The 15,999-nt window shown below is 52.4% G+C and overlaps 1 protein-coding gene across 6 annotated transcripts in view; it reads left to right on the forward strand.

Annotated features, from left to right (window-relative positions):
• The window catches only part of FBXL19 (F-box and leucine rich repeat protein 19), a 21,277-nt gene extending 6,323 nt beyond the window's left edge, over nucleotides 1–14,954 (forward strand). For 4 of the 6 annotated variants that reach the window (XM_055341000.1, XM_055341001.1, XM_055340999.1 and 1 more), the window contains 7 exons: nucleotides 99–317; nucleotides 825–986; nucleotides 2,110–2,621; nucleotides 9,193–9,356; nucleotides 9,564–9,725; nucleotides 14,167–14,385; nucleotides 14,490–14,954. In XM_055341000.1, the coding sequence (XP_055196975.1) occupies nucleotides 99–317; nucleotides 825–986; nucleotides 2,110–2,621; nucleotides 9,193–9,356; nucleotides 9,564–9,725; nucleotides 14,167–14,385; nucleotides 14,490–14,668 (1,617 nt within the window). In that variant the 3' untranslated portion in view covers nucleotides 14,669–14,954. Of the gene's footprint in view, nucleotides 1–98; nucleotides 318–824; nucleotides 987–1,300; nucleotides 1,380–2,109; nucleotides 2,622–9,192; nucleotides 9,357–9,563; nucleotides 9,726–14,166; nucleotides 14,386–14,489 lie in introns of those variants that run through there. The other 2 variants (XM_055341002.1, XM_055341003.1) reach the window with 2 other exon arrangements.
• Nucleotides 14,955–15,999: the final 1,045 nt, after the last annotated feature.

Here is a 15,999-nt window from a genome sequence, read left to right on the forward strand (position 1 = left end):
TAGGGGTAGGGGTAGGGGCTGAGCTGGGTGCTGGGTTCTGGGTAGATAGTGGATTGGGGAGCTGGAGAGAACCTCACCCCCAGCTTCCATCTCCCCAGGATTCAGGTGAGGGACCAGGCCGCCGCAGGGCTGACAACGGCGAGGAGGGCGCCAGCCTGGGGAGTGGATGGAAGCTGACGGAGGAGCCGCCGCTTCCACCACCCCCACCCAGGCGCAAGGGCCCCTTACCTGCTGGGCCCCCCCCAGAGGACGTGCCTGGGCCCCCCAAAAGAAAGGAGAGGGAGGCAGGGAATGAGCCCCCCACCCCAAGGAAAAAGGTGAGCAAGGGAGCATGCTCGTGAGGCCCAGCCCAAGGGATTCTGGGAGCAGTAGTCTAGTTCCTTTTTAGGGAGGGTGGGCCTGGGAGGCTGCGCTCTGTGGGTTCCCCAGGGGGTGTTGGGAGATGTAGTTCAAGAGATAGGAGTGGGGGAGGATGGAGCATGCTCAATGGGGAGGAGAGGTACAGGTGAGGGGCAACTGGCACTGGGCAGGGAAGGTTTGGGATTCTTGGGTGCTTCAGGTAGGAGGAAAAGAGCATGCTCAAATTAGCTGCTACAGAAGAGGAAGGAGGGGCTGGAAAGGGCCTGAGGGGGAAGAAAGAGAAGAGGAGAGCATGCTCAGTGAGTCAAGACACTGGTTGGAAGGTGAGCATGCTCAGAGTTCTTCCTGAGATGGGGGCTTCTGGGATTTGTAGTTGAAGAAGACAGCATGGATCTTAGTTTTGTGGACAGTAAGGGGCTAATGGGGTCTCTCCCTTTCCCCATATTTCCCTCTTGCTCTGGTAGGTGAAAGGAGGCCGAGAGAGGCACCTGAAGAAGGTGGGTGGAGACGCCTGCCTCCTCCGAGGATCGGACCCAGGCGGCCCCGGCCTTCTGCCCCCCAGGGTTCTGAATCCGAGCCAGGCTTTCTCGTCCTGCCACCCTGGGCTCCCTCCCGAGAACTGGGAGGTGTGCCGGGGACCTCCTCCCTCCCCCTCCCACCTTTCCTTGCCCCACCCTCCACCCTGGAGAAGAGATCTGTCCCTTCCTACTCACCTTGTCCTGCCCCTGCCCCATTTGGCTACACTGGGCATCTGGACCCCTGGGAAGAGTGGAGGGGGAGGGGTGGGTTGGGGCCAGGCCACAGGACTTTCCAAGAACCCTTGAGGTGTCATCTGACCCATTTGCGTCATCTTTCCAAACTTAAAGGGAAAAGAACTGAGTTCAAATCCCTGCCCACTGACTCCCTGTGTGGTCTTGGCAACTTGTCAGCTGCTCTGAGCCTCGCTTCCTCATCTGTGAAGGAGATGATACTACCTACTTTATCCACCCATTCCACAGAACTGTTTACATCTAATGAAAGTAAATGAGATTTGTGAACTGTGAAATGTACCTAGATTTGAGGAAGACGAGGCCCAGAGAGGTTAAAAGACTTGCCCAAGGTCACACAGCAAAGTTAGAATTCACGTGTCACTTTGCACTGACACGTGAATGCAAGGGTCTGCCTGATTGTGTTCAAATTCTGTTTCTGGCATTGGTCAGTTTGTAACCTTGGGTAAGTCATTTAGTCTGTCTGAACCTCAGTTTCTTTGAGTGTAAGAGTGGCCCAGGTTGCCACTCCGTTGGAGCACTGTGAAGATGTGAGTCTGTGAGTATGAGGTGCTCTGTCACTCTCATGTCGTCACTCTCACGTCGTTGAACAGACACGTGGAATCATCTAGTCCAGTGTTGCGTGTTATAGATGATGAGGCCGGGGCTTCCCAAGGTCCCACAGAGAGTTGATAGCCAAGCTGATACTCAAAACTCCATCTCCAGCTCTTTTCAATATTTGACTGCCTTTGGAGATTCATAAGCTATTGAAACCCATAAGGCTTCTAATTCTTTGAATCAGTGCCTTCATGTGACAGATAAGGAGACTGAGGTCCAGAGAGGGACATGATGATGTGGCTGAGGCCTCACATTGTTCAGGGGCAGAGCTATGGCTAGAACTCGGGACTCTCTTGGGCTGCTCATCCCCTGCTGACTCCTCAGGGCAGGGAGGTGGGAGAGTGTGTGTCAGGCCCTAGAACAGCCTCCCCTTTTCTCCTTGCAGAAACCAAAGCCGCCTTTGGCCTCTGCTGAGGGCCCGGCAGTACCATCCCCATCACCACAGAGGGAGAAGCTAGAGCGTTTCAAGCGCATGTGCCAGCTGCTGGAGCGGGTGCCTGACACCTCCTCGTCCTCCTCGGACTCGGATTCCGACTCTGACTCTTCAGGCACATCGCTGAGTGAGGATGAGGCCCCTGGCGAGGCCCGGAATGGGCGACGGCCAGCCCGGGGCGGCTCGGGCGAGAAGGAGAACCGCGGGGGGCGGCGGGCTGTGCGCCCTGGCAGTGGGGGGCCCCTCCTCAGCTGGCCCCTGGGCCCCGCCCCACCGCCCCGGCCCCCACAGCTGGAGAGGCACGTGGTACGGCCCCCACCTCGAAGCCCTGAGCCCGACACGCTGCCTTTGGCTGCTGGATCCGACCACCCTCTGCCCCGTGCCGCCTGGCTTCGTGTCTTCCAGCACCTCGGGCCCCGAGAGCTGTGTATTTGCATGCGAGTCTGCCGGACTTGGAGCCGCTGGTGAGTGGCCTAGACAGCCCTGGGTTCTCATTTGCTGAATGCCCTGTAACAGCAGGTTATGACCTTTCTGGGTCTTGGTCTTAGGTTGGTAATACTATAGTACGTACACGTTAAAGTCTTCCATATTTGTTGTGCACAAACTACATCTTTGAGCTCGTTTGACCCTCGTAACAACTTTGTCAGGGTAGGTTCCCCTTTAAAGATGAAGCTGAGGTCAAAGTTGTGGAGAGGAGATAGTAGAACTAGGAATTTGAATCCAAGCACTGTGGCTCCAGCACCTTTTCTCTTCATAACCATCATTTATAAGTGTGTGTGTGTCAAGCATAGCACTAAATGCTATGTATGTGTCACCTGATTTGCTTTTCACAGTTCTTCTCCTGAAGACAGTCTTATTAGAGGTCCCATTTTCACATAAGAAAGCTCTCTGGGGAGGTGGCCCCTGCCTTCTCAGAGATAGCCATACATGAGGCCCCTGACCTCCCCCCCCATCACTTCTCTATGCCCCAGAGCCACTGCAAGCTCCCTATGCCTCTCTTCCACTCATCTTCCCACTGCTTCCTGAACCCTATTTGTTCAGAAATGTTGGTCATCCTCTGAAGCCCCTGGTCTTCCTCTTCAATCCTGCCCCCGACATAATCCCTCCCCAGTCCCATCAAACTGCCACAGTACCCTGTCCTCCTCACAGAGCACGTAGAGACCTTCCCCAAGTTGATGAACTTTTACTCATTTATTCATCCTCCCGTTCATATCGCTTGTCAGAGTGGGGCAGATACTGTGTCTTTATTATCTGCATGTTCCTCAGTGTGGGATGAGGGCAGTGTATGTGCCCAAGAAGTATTTTATTAAATGAATACATTCAGGGTTTTTCCCAGGCACTTACTGTGGGGCAGGCATCCCGGTGGACACTTTGTAGATTATTGGCCGACTTTTTCCTCATAATAGCAACTCTGTGAGAGAATGAGGGATGCCTGAAGTCACAGCACACGCTGGTGGCTGAACCCAAACTCCACTCCTTTTCCTTGGGACTCTGGGGCACTATTCACCGCTCTGATCTCTGGAGGCTGGTGAGCTAAGAGCATGGGAGTGCAGGCTCTGGAGGCAAATCTTGTTCTTCCCCTGATAAGCTGATGGCTGCTGGGCTAGTTTCTTAACTTCTCTGTGCTTCAGTTTCTTCCTCTGTTAAGACAGGAGAACTAAAGCATTTACTTGATAGCATCTTTGTGAGCTAACATGTATAAAGAACCAAGGACAGTACCCAAGAAATAGGAACTACTCAGTGGTTTAGCCAGTGTTATTCACTCAGTTGCAAATATTGGCTGGAAGCACAGACTTTACATCCTCAGAACATAGGTCTGGGCCCTTGAGGAGCTCCCAATCAGCCTGCAGTATAGAAGCAAATAGAGCAATTGCCAGAGATTACTGCCTCTGCTCACATAGTGGTTGAGGGCATGTTTGCTGAGGCCTCTTTGAGGCCAGCTCTGTGCTTGGCACATGGGATCCAGAACTGAAGAGGACTTGATTTCTACCTCAAGGAGAGACTTGTGACCAAAAGTGGACGAAGCAGAGAGGCTGGCTTGCACAGTGATTTCTAGCATGGGCCCTGGAGTCTGTCAGCTGTGGGTGTCCTCTGCTGTGACTCCTATACTGCCTGGATGTATGGCCATGGGTAGATAGCTGTACCTTTCAAGGCCTGTTTTCTCGTCTGTGGTCTAGGGTTCATACTAATACCTCGTGAGGCTAAATGAGGTGGTTTTTGCAAGGCACTTAGCACAGTACCTGAAAGGGACTAAACACTCCGTAAAATCATGGTTTTTCCAATAGGGGTGAAGGTAGGGGAAAAAAAAAAAGGATGAAGGTAGGGCAGAGCAGAGCTACAGTGGGAACAGGGAGGAGGCTCTGTCAGACGTAGGGGCAGGAGGGGTAGAGGAGAGGAGGGACTCAGGCTGAGAACTTTTTTTCTTTTTAAAGATTTTGTTTATTTATTCATGAAAGACAGAGAGAGAGAGAGGCAGAGACACAGGCAGAGGGAGAAGCAGGCTCCATGCAGGGAGCCCGACATGGGACTCGATCCCGGGTCTCCGGGATCACGCCCTGGGCTGAAGGTGGTGCTAAACCGCTGAGCCACCAGGGCTGCCCAGGCTGAGAACTTTTTAAGAAGCAGAATGGCTTGGCATTTGGTGACTAAATGGCTATGAGAGCTCCGGGGTATCTCTCAGCTGAGTTTCTGGCCCGTAAGCCTGGGTGGGCAGCAGTGCCATTCCCCAAGCTCAGGAACACCAGAGGAGGACCAGGTACCAGGAAAGCGAAGTGCTCAGATTTGACATGTTTGGTCCAAAAGGCCTGTGGGCCAGTCAGAGCTAGCAGGGCAGCAGATGGGTGTACAAGTCTGACGCTTAAAAGATCCAGCTTTGGAAGTTCTTGCCATATAGGTAGCAGCTTCCAGAAAGGGAGAAGACAAAATGTCAGTATCTGTGAGTTAGAGAAAGAGCAACCAGAGACATGGAGATGGTAGAGGTGTCCTGAAGAAGAGAGATTGAGGAAGGAGTGAATGATAAAGTTTAGGATGTTGGCAGGAGGTCGTGGGAGACCCAGGACCAGAAATGGCAGTTGGATTTGCTACAAGAGGTCTTGGTATCCTTGGGTGTGCTACGTGGGAGTAGGAGACCAAGCCCAGTCTCATGAAGCTAAGGACATCAGCTCCAAGGCAGGGACTTAATCTGTTTGCTGCTGTGTCCCAGGTTCCTAAGATGTAGCCTGGCATACAATAGATTCTAAGACAATACTTGTTGGAGGGATGGATGGATGGATGGATGGATGGATGGATGAATGGATGGATGGATGAATGGATGGAAGTGAGGAAATCAGGACGGAGTGTGGAAAGAGGTAGTGAGGGTGGAGCCAGAGAAATTTGTAGGTGGGAGAGCAGGAAGTTTCAGGCTTTCCTGTCTGGTGGCTTTTATCTCTGTCGGAACTGGGAGGCAAAGTGAACATACCAAGAGTGAAGGGAGGGGGGTGGGCAGAGGAAGCATGACAGAGTTGTTAGTTGTAGAAAAAAGGGTTGGAGCTTGGAGGACTGAGCAGAGAGGGTGACAAGAAAGGGACTGGACCACAGGGTGAGGATCAGTGGATCTGGGAATAAAGGCCTGAAGATGGGTGGATAGGAGGACAGTGGTGGCATCAAGGAACCCAGAGAGCTGAAAATCAAAAACCAGTTTTGGCTGGAGCTCCTTACAGGCACCAGTTGGGCTGCTGCATCTGCATCCCCAAAGGGCCTCTGCAACACAGGCTTAGGCCCAGAATTTCGAATTTTGGAGGCGAGCTTAATAGACAGCTGAGTCAGCTGGGGTGGCTGGAGTCTAGGAAAAAGTGAATGGGTTAGGGAACTCAGACTCGAGCCCTGATGCCCCTGGATGAGGGCATGCCGTGCCTCTTAAGAATTCTTTCTGTTTCTCACCGTAGTCATTCCACAGCTTAGAAAGAACCAATCCATGGTTACCTGCTACCTTCACAGTGAACTCCCACAGCCCTCTTGGACATTTGGACACATACAGTACCTTAGTGAGTGCATTAAATGACAGTCTAGCCTGGCATTACAGCCTGCTGTGACTTGGTGTGCCCACCCTGGGCCTCCTCTGCAGTCCTGTCCCTGCTTCTTCCCCAGACATGGTTCAGGCTCTCAGTCTAGAGCAGCTTGGGTTAAAGCCTGGCTTTGCTGCTACTTAGTAGCTGTGGGACCTGGGACAAGTTTCTTGACCTCCATGGGCCTTGTTTCTCTTAATTTGAAAGAGGAGATTATAGTAACAGTATTTATCTCCTAGGGCTGTTGTGAGGTTAACTGGCTATGCACAGACCAGTACCTGGCACGTAGTAAACCCTGGATAAACACTAGGTATTAATGCCATAGTCAGCCCCATCTTCCTCATTATTAAGGCAAGGGAATGAATTACCCTTTGTTCCTGCTGCCTGGGTTTCTCAGAGTTTTCTGTCTGTGTCCTAGGCCTGGACGCTGGTTCTTCCCCATCTGGAATGTACTCTCTCTTCCCTCCCCTTACGGTCTCCCTAGGAAGCTCTCTGTCAGATCCTATCATTGACTGTTTTGTCCCTTGCTGCTTCAGTTACCGTGGACTGCCTATCTTTCCCTTGTTTCCTGACAGCCCAGTGGAGGCCCCGAGTGGATTGTTGGCCACAACTGAGGTTTAAACCTAGTGTCCTAGTTGTTCAAGGGCAAAGGGACCAATTAGTTCAAGCGAAGAAAAGTCATGGGAGACTTCCTGGAAGAGGAAACACTGGAGCTGAGTGTTGAAAGCTCTGGGTTGGTTGGCATTTGTGGCAGAAGCACAACGTGTGCTAATATATGTTGGCACCAGGCAGCAATGTGTGTCTATAGGCGGGCAGGTGGTTTGGTCTGGCTTTTGTGGAGTATGATACAGAAACACTTGGTGGGGGGGCCTTTGTGGGCCCCTAGGGGGAAGAGTTCCTTTCTAGCCATGGAAGATCCAGGTCTTCTTCAAGGTGGGATAGTGGCAATTGAACTGAGACTCCAAACTGGATTGGAATGGGCAATTCCACTGGATGGAAAGTGGAAACGGGCGGGACCTAGGGACAGAAGCTGGGTTGAGGGTAGGTTGAGTTTTTTTTCCTTTTCTGTTTTTTTTAGGATTTTATTTATTTATTCATGAGAGACAGAAATGTAGTCAGAGGGAGAAGCAGGCTCCCCATGGGGAGCCCAATACGCAACTTGATCCCAGGACCCCAACTCGATCCCAGGACCCCAACTCGATCCCAGGACCCCGGGATTGTGACCTGAGTCAAAGGCAGACCTCAACCACTGAGCCACCCAGGCACCCCTTCCTTTTCTGTTTTATAATCGGAGAGATTTGCAAATGTTAATTGGTTGAGTGGAAGGAACCAGGAGAGGGAGAGGCTAGAATGCCAGAAGAGGCAGGGAAGGGGTAAGAAGCAGCAGGCAGAACAAGAAGTGGATTTGTTGGGATTGAAGCCTTAGTGTTTGTGCCCCCAGTGATTCCCTAAAATGTTGTACAGGGCTCTATGGAGAATGCCTGGCAGTTTCAAGTGGCACAAAACCATGCCTTAATCCTTCTATTAGTTTTGAAAAGGAAGTCTCACCATTGGGTGCTATTGTATCTTTAACACCTCTCTAATACTTATCTCCCTGTTTAACAAAAATAGTCTTCAGGTGGTAGCCTAAAGCCACACCAACACCTGCCTAGAATTTAATAGCCCCAGTGTGTTTTTATTGTATGTATTCCTAAGGTTAACATTTTTATGCGAAACAATACTGGTTTTAAGTGCAAGGAGGGGATCCATTTAAAGATGAATTCATGTTCTGCAGAGAAGGAGATAGCAACTAACTGGAGTTGGTAAGCACTGCTCCAGCCCAGGGCTTCTCAAAGGGGGAACCCTTCAGGATGAGGGGAGGGGTGGGAGGGAGGTGAGACAGCTTCCTGGGCCTTCCTCACCCCTGCTGCTTCTGAAACAGCCCCTCTAGCCCAGTGGGAATTTCCGGACATGCATTGAGAACTGGAAGAGGCTTTTCAAACTAAGTCCCAAGGAGCTTTAGTGGCCACAGGGTATTCACAGATGACCTTGGGAGAGGAGGGGAAGGGGTCCCTGGTGAAATAATTTTGGGAAGCCCATCTCTGGTTTGCTGTACCTCGGACCAGTCAAAGTTGTCAGGGATCAGGAAACCTGTTTAACTTTGTGTAGGCCTCATGTTTCTTTGAAACTTTGATTCTTGGCCCTACCAGGCCTTCCATAAACAGTGAGTGAACAAATGAAAAGCTATAGACGAAGCATATTGTGGGGGAGTGCTCAATGGAAGCTTCAGGGACCTCACATGGGCTTCGCAGCATTCATTCATTCAGCACACGTGCAGTAGATGATCTGCTATGCACCCGGCATGGGCTAGGCACTGGTGCTACCAGAGGGGAAAAGCTATACCTGCCCTTGTTGAGACTGTGCTCTAGTTGGAGGGACATAGCAATCCAAGGGAGGAGATAACAGGGCTGTAAGTCAGGCCTTGGGCAGCTGGCCACCAGAATGGGGCAGATAGGGCTCAGCGGCAGAGATTAATAGGGTAGATGAGAAGTTCCTACGAGTCACCATAACTTAGCCAAGGAGAACTCCAGAAGTGCAAGGTGGGGGGTTTGTGGGGGCTGCTGACAGATCCCTTTGATGTTACATCAAATACAATGTGTAGGGTGCTTGTGTCTTTGGCAAAATGCTTTATGAGCTGTAAGGTCTGTGAACTGCAGTGACCTCATTTGATCTGACAGTAGCCCTGTGGGGCAGGCTGAGTCTGGATCATTATCTTCATTTTACAAATAGAGCGTCTGAGGCTCAGGGAGAGGAATGGACCTGCTTGGGGTCTCGCATCCAGTTAGTGATGAAGTTGAGCCCCAAATCCAGTGCTCTTGGCCTGAGGCCGGGAACTTTCTGCCACCCCTGCTGTCTCTGTGAGCCTCGGCAGAGCTGTGGAGGACCCTTGAAGTAGGGAGTTTGGCAGGCTCCAGAAGAGCTGAGGGCTCTGTCTCCCTCTTGTGGCTGGCAGGTGCTATGACAAGCGTCTGTGGCCTCGAATGGACCTGAGCCGTCGAAAGTCACTGACCCCACCCATGCTCAGTGGTGTGGTTCGTCGCCAGCCCCGAGCCCTGGACCTCAGCTGGACAGGTGTCTCCAAGAAGCAGCTCATGTGGCTTCTGAACCGTTTGCAAGGTAGGGGGTGATGGCAAGGTAGGATAAAGGGGTAAAGGGTAAAGATGGAGATGGTCCTGACCTCCCCACCAACTTCCCGACCTCCCCACCCCCTGTCCGTTTGCAAGGTAGGGGGTGATGGCAAGGTAGGATAAAGGGGTAAAGGGTAAAGAGGGAGATGGTCCTGACCTCCCCACCAACTTCCCGACCTCCCCACCCCCTGTCCAGGCCTGCAGGAGCTGGTGCTCTCCGGCTGCTCCTGGCTCTCTGTCTCTGCCCTGGGCTCTGCCCCACTGCCGGCCCTGCGGCTCCTGGACCTCCGCTGGATTGAGGATGTTAAAGACTCACAGCTCCGCGAGCTGCTGCTGCCTCCGCCAGACACCAAACCAGGTGTGGCCTCTGGTGGCTTATTTGTAAAATGGGTTGGGCAAGGGGCAGGGGGAGGTATGAGGCCTCCACGGTCTCTTCTGACTCATGCTGAATGTTAAGAGATGTCAAGAAAGGGTAGAACACATAAGTTTGGTTAGAAGGCCTTGCTTGGCCACCGTTTGTTCATTTACTCACCTGCTGTGCATTGGGCCCTGTGATAGGAACTGTGAGGGAACAGGGATGAAGGGGATGTAGCTTCTGCCCTCTAGAGGGGAGATGATGATGGGAGGAAACATGGTATAGGACAGGAGAATGACAGAATTCTGGGATAAGCCAGGAGCATGGCCGATGGCAGATGAGAGTAAAGTCATAGGGTATGGTGGGCCTTACTGGGGAGCTTCCTCCAAAGGGAGCAGCATCAGTTGACATGGAAGAGCGCAGGCCCAGTATGGGCAGTCCCTTCCATTTGTCAAGGAGAGCCAGACACGTGGATTTTTCTCTGTAATATCCTTGATTTTATTTTATTATTTGTTTATTCTATTTGAGAAGGGGAGAGCGAGAGAGTGAGTGAGCATGAGCAAGGGGAAAGGCAGAGGGAGAAACAGACACCCTGCTGAGTGGGGTGCCTGAGGTGGGGCTTGATCCCAGGACCTTGAGATCATGACCCAAGCTGACGCTTAACTGACTGAGCCACCCAGGCTCTCTGAAATATCCTTAATTTTAAATGATAGCAGTTAATTTAACATTCTTTTAAAATTCATGTGTGGACCAGTACAAATATGGCTGAGAATAGATTTGGCCCTTCTGCCCCCCTTGCCCTACACTGAAAGGTAAGGGTTTTCCTGAGGGAATGGAGCAGAAAGGCAGAGCCAGTTGCCTTGGAAAGTTGCATAGGGGCGGTGGTGTCCTCTCCCAAGTGAGGCTAGCTACCTCTCTACCCCTGGGTCAGGCCTAGGTACCCTGCCAGGTAGAGACAGCTTTTACTATTGAACACATACTCCGGCCCTGGCCTGCTGGAAGGCCTAGAGACTTCAAACAGCCTTATTCCCTACCCTGTAGAACCCCAATAATGCAGAAAAGAGAGGATCAGAAATAGAAGGTTATGGGATGATATGGTTGAGTCTGTGGTTAGGGGTGGGGGGGACAGTAAGACAATCCCTGCCTGAGGAGATGCTGTTGGAACGGAGTCCTAAAAAGGGTAAGGGTGTCTCAGGGAGTGTGAGGCAGGAGTCAGCACCTCCGTAGGGCATGAGGTCCATACTGGCGGAGGGGCATGCTTGGAGCATAGGCTGGTCACAGGAGGTGCAGGTTTAAGAAGCGCTGAGGCCTAGGGATTCCTTGTCTGGCCAGGAGATGGGATACTCCCAACAGCTTCTCTGGCCCCCACTAGTCTATTTTCCACACTGATGCCAGGAAAACTTCCAGAAAGGCAAATCTTCATGTCACTCCTAGGCTCTAAACTTTCTCATAGCCCCCCAGTACTCTTTGGATAAAGACTGATATTTTTTGGGTAAGGCCTGGCATGGTCTGGCTCCCACTGATCTATGCCATCCCCACATTTCAGCCTCTTCAGCCTCTTTACCAGGGTCCCTCCAGCCTAGGGCCTTTGCTTAGTTCTCTTTGTCTGAATGCTTTACCCCCCTTTGTGTCCTTTGTCTATTTAACATCTAACCATCCTTCAGGCTTCAGCATAAATGCCACTTCCTCCTAGAAGCCCTCCATGATCCTTCCTCCCACTGAGATCAAGCTTCCTTTAGAGCTTTGAGAGCAGTTTTCTCCCAGCTGTCCCTGCATGGTAGTGAAGTGATTTAATGAAAACCCATTTCTTCTCCCTGAGTTCGTAAGCTTTGGGAGGGCAGGGACTGTGCTTAGCCCAGAGCCTTGTTTTCACAGCTCACTTTTCAGTGCCCTTCTTTCCACTCTAGTCCCCTTCACAGCAGCCTTGGAAGGACATAGAGCAACATCTAGGATTTTTACTATCTGGACAAGGCACCAGAGGCTCAGAGGGGTTGACAGCTACAAGTCACATGGGGATAGCTAGGCTGGAGAACTTCCCTGTTGCCTGCTCTTAGTGGAATGGGACTGAGCCAGGAAGATTTAGGTGGAGGTGAGGGTGGGCATTAGGAACCATGGATTCCATGAGGTGAGAAAGTGCTGGTTGGCTGGCACACTGACACCAATTCCTCCTGCCTGATCTACCTCAGGAGCTTACAGAGATGAGCCTTCCAGGCACTTAAGACCAAGATTGCATATAGTGTTGGGACTCTACACTCACCCTCCTTACTTACCTTGGCTCTTTGGCTCTGTGCAGCATTCCTGGAGCAAAACTTAAAGTTCTTCTATTTCCCTGCTTTTGTCCCCACTGCCCTCTGCCTGGCCTGCTCTTAATCTCACTTCTTTGCACATTCAAATCCTTGGAATGCCACCATAAATGCTGGCCCCTTGATGAAATCCTTGAGATGCCCACTTCCCCTGCCCAGGCCAGAAGTGACCTGTCTTTCCTCTGCTTCCCTCTAATGGCTTTTAGCTGTGGCCCAAGATTGAGGGTATCTGCAGATGTATCCCCTTCCAAGGCCCTCAGCTCTTTGAAGGAAAAAACGAGGTGGAATTCAGAGTTTGCCAAGTCAAGTGCCCATGAAGGTGGCCAGGCAGGTGACAGGAGGGATGGGCTTGGTGAATGACTTTAGGGAGTAGCATCTTGCAACCCAGTTTCCATCTAGTCATTTTCAGGTGCAAGGGATAGCCCAGTGGTGACAGATCTTAGAGCTTTTCAGAGAAAAGCTCTATCAAGATTTCTTTATGAAAAAAAAAAAAAGATTTCTTTATGGAAATTAGTCATTAAAAATTTCAGCACTATAAAAATTTCAGATTCCATAAAATACTTCTATAGGCTAGTTTCATGAGTTTGTGATATCTGATCTAGTTTATCTATGGGCTAAGCTCGTGCCTGGGAGGCAGATAGTATTGTGGTATGTTTGGTCTGGTGTCCTACTCTGTTTCTTCGGTCCTGTGACCTTGGACAGCTTGCTTAATGATTGGAGCCTCAGAATTCTCATCTGTAAGCAGGAGTGGTAATCGCACAGCTGTGGTTCTTAAAGCAAGGTCCAGACCAGCAGCATCACCATTACTGGAGAACTTGTTAGAAAAATAAACTCTGAGGCCCTACCTTAGATTCCCTAACCTCTGATGGTGGGACCAGCAACCATCCTAGGCAGCCCTCCAGGGGACATAGAAGAGCTGCTGGCCTAGGAGTAGGTTGCCACTTGGCCCACTTAGCTGGTGCCTGGCCCACACTGAGTGCTCAATTAATGGTGGCTAGTGTACCAGAGGCACTTAGTTTAAAAAAAAAAAACCAACAAAACAAAACATAGGGGCACCTGGGTGGCTCAACCAGTTAAGTGTTTGACTCTTGATTTTGGCTTGGGTGGCTCAGGTGATATCAGGGGAGCCTACTTAAGATTCTTTTTCTCCCTCTGCCCCTACCCCCTCCTCTCAAAACCCCAAAAATGTAATGTAGGAATGTGGTAGACACAATAAAAGAAAAGCAGGCCACATGCCAGATGCTTTGGGTGTAGAGATGAGGGACATGAGCTCTTCTACCCTGGAGATGAGGGAAGAAGAAGTCTCTAAGCTCAAATCTAAAAGCCAGGGACACTGTCAAAGCCCAGGACAGAACATTGATTTCCATGGTCAGAGTCTAAGGGCAGTGTCACCTATGGAATCTGGCCCCAGTGTTTGAGAGTGGGAGGGGAGTTAGAAACTGAGACAGGGATGAGACCTTATAGGAACTGGAATGTTCTAGCCAAGGAGGTGCCCTTAGAGTTTTTAGTAGAGGAGGGATGGCGTCCTACTTGTTTTTGGGCATGACTCAGGAGAGGCTGGACTGAGTGCGGAGGCTGAGGCTGGAGTTCAGGCAAGAGTGGTGGTTGTCCCAGAGCAGTGACCAGGGAATGGAGAGCAAGTGATCCAGCAGGTGATGTTACTAATGGAAGGAGAGGGAAGTAGGAGGGAGCCTGGGGTGGCAGTTCCATTAGGGACAGCACTTGTTGGATGAGTGAATATATATGGAGCACCTCTGTCCCGATTGCTAAGGATAGAGCAAGAGCAAGAGAAGAATTCTTGCCTTTTTGGAATTAACATTCTAGTGGGAAGAGAGGAAAAAATAAGTCACATGTTGAGAGAAGGGGAACCATAATGGCAGGAAAGGGGTAGGACTGTGTGGAATGTTACCATATCAAACAGAGTAATCATGGAGGGTCTCACTGAGGAGGTGATGTGAGCAATGGACAGATTAAAAGAGGTCTGGTTATGGGGGTGTTTGGGAGAAGAACAGGTGGAGGCTCTCTTGTGGGAGCAGGTTTAGGGGGTGGTGAGGACTCAGAGTGTGGAGACAGCTGGTCCGGATGCCTCGGTGCAGGCACAGGAGCAGCCAGGAGTGCTGACCTCTTAACTACCTGCCCAGGGCAAACGGAGAGCCGTGGGCGGCTGCAGGGCGTAGCAGAGCTGCGCCTAGCAGGCCTGGAGCTGACAGATGCCTCCCTGCGGCTCCTGCTGCGCCATGCACCCCAGCTGAGTGCCCTGGACCTGAGCCACTGCGCCCACGTCGGGGACCCCAGTGTCCACCTACTCACAGCCCCCACTTCCCCACTCCGCGAGACCTTGGTGCACCTCAATCTTGCTGGTAAGCATTCTCTGTGTCCATCCCACTAGTGTGTTAAGTCCCCATCACCAGTGTCCACTTCCTACACACCTTCATGGTCTCAGCTCCCACTGCCTCACCTCCAGGGTGCCACCGCCTCACGGACCACTGCCTCCCGCTGTTCCGCCGCTGCCCGCGCCTCCGCCGCCTAGACCTGCGCTCCTGTCGCCAGCTCTCACCTGAAGCTTGTGCCCGGCTGGCAGCCGCTGGGCCTCCTGGCCCCTTCCGCTGCCCAGAGGAGAAGCTACTTCTCAAGGACAGCTAGTTGGGTGCCCCCCACCCTCCCCCAGGACTCATCAGGAGCCTGGACCTCGGGCCTTCATTTTATCCCTGCCAGGAGGCCAGGTTACCCACCTCATGACTTGGGATTCCTGCCCAGGGACTCGAGCCAGCCTCCCCCTTCTCTACCCCCTGCACTGATATCTCTGGGGGTCTCTCCTTCCCATCCCATCTCCCTTCCACCTGCTTCATTGTCCATCCCCTGGGGGGAGTGGGTCAGAGGTACTGGGGGGTGCTGAGCCAAAGGGATGGTGGGAGGGGGGTAAGGTGCAAGTTTGAGGGAGGGAAATGGGAAAAGGGTATCTGCACACAGGATACTGGGAGCCAGGGGGCTGGGGGAGGTGGAAGATGGGCTGGGGGAGGGGGGCAGAAAGCAGACCACCAAGGGTTCAGGGAACCGTGACCAGATACTTGGAGTTGGGGGGTGGGGGTGGGGCCAAAAAGGGAAACGAGAGGAGCAATTGGGGATCCAAGTGTCAGAGATGGGGGGGGGACTTGGGGAACCAGGGGAAAGCTAGGGCTGAGTGAAGGGTGGGGGCAAAGAGCAGGTGTGGGGGCAGTAGTACCCCCTCAGGGGGTCACACCCCTCTCCTTACTCCCTCCCCAGATTTCAGTTCCTCCCCCCCAACCCTGACTCCTTGAACGTCACTGACAATGGCAGCTATTGCGAGGAGTGGGGGCCGCAGGCCTTCCCGCTGTTCAGCGTGGCCCAGGGGAGTGGTGAGGGGTACCCCAGCCCCCTACCTGCCTCCCTGCACAATACTTGAACATTCATCTGTACTGAAGTGTTACTTGAACCGGGGGAACCTCGGACCTGGGGGAGCCGGAGTGAGGGGACTGATTCGCTTGGACTGAGACTGGACTGGTGGGCACCCAGCTTGGACTGCGCCACCCCCAGGCTCTCTCTTGCTTTACTGTATTGAGCAGCTCCACCCCTCCTGACCTGAGGTGGGGGTGGGGGTGGGGTGCCAGCCCAATGATGGGGAAGATGGGACTCCTCCAGCTTGGCTCTTCCCACTCTTTCATCGTCATGGAAACTTGTATCCCATTTGCCCAGGGAACTGCCACTCCTGGTTGCCATGGAAATAGCAGCCAATGGACACCTCCCGAAGCCAGTGCTAAGGCTGGAAAAGGCCCCTCTTAGTTGCCATGGGAACTTAGTAACAGACTCTTGGCCCGCCCCTCCTCCAGGGCGGGGGCGGGGCTTGGGGAGCCGGGGGGGGGAGTTGGGGCCAGATCCCGCCCCTCAGCCCAGGCCTCCCGGGGGAGCCGGGTTGTACCATGTAGGGGAGGGGGGATCTATCCACATACCTCAGG

Source organism: Nyctereutes procyonoides, unplaced genomic scaffold, assembly GCF_905146905.1.
Source record: "Nyctereutes procyonoides isolate TBG_1078 unplaced genomic scaffold, NYPRO_anot_genome, whole genome shotgun sequence".
Classification (NCBI taxonomy): Eukaryota; Metazoa; Chordata; class Mammalia; order Carnivora; family Canidae; genus Nyctereutes; species Nyctereutes procyonoides.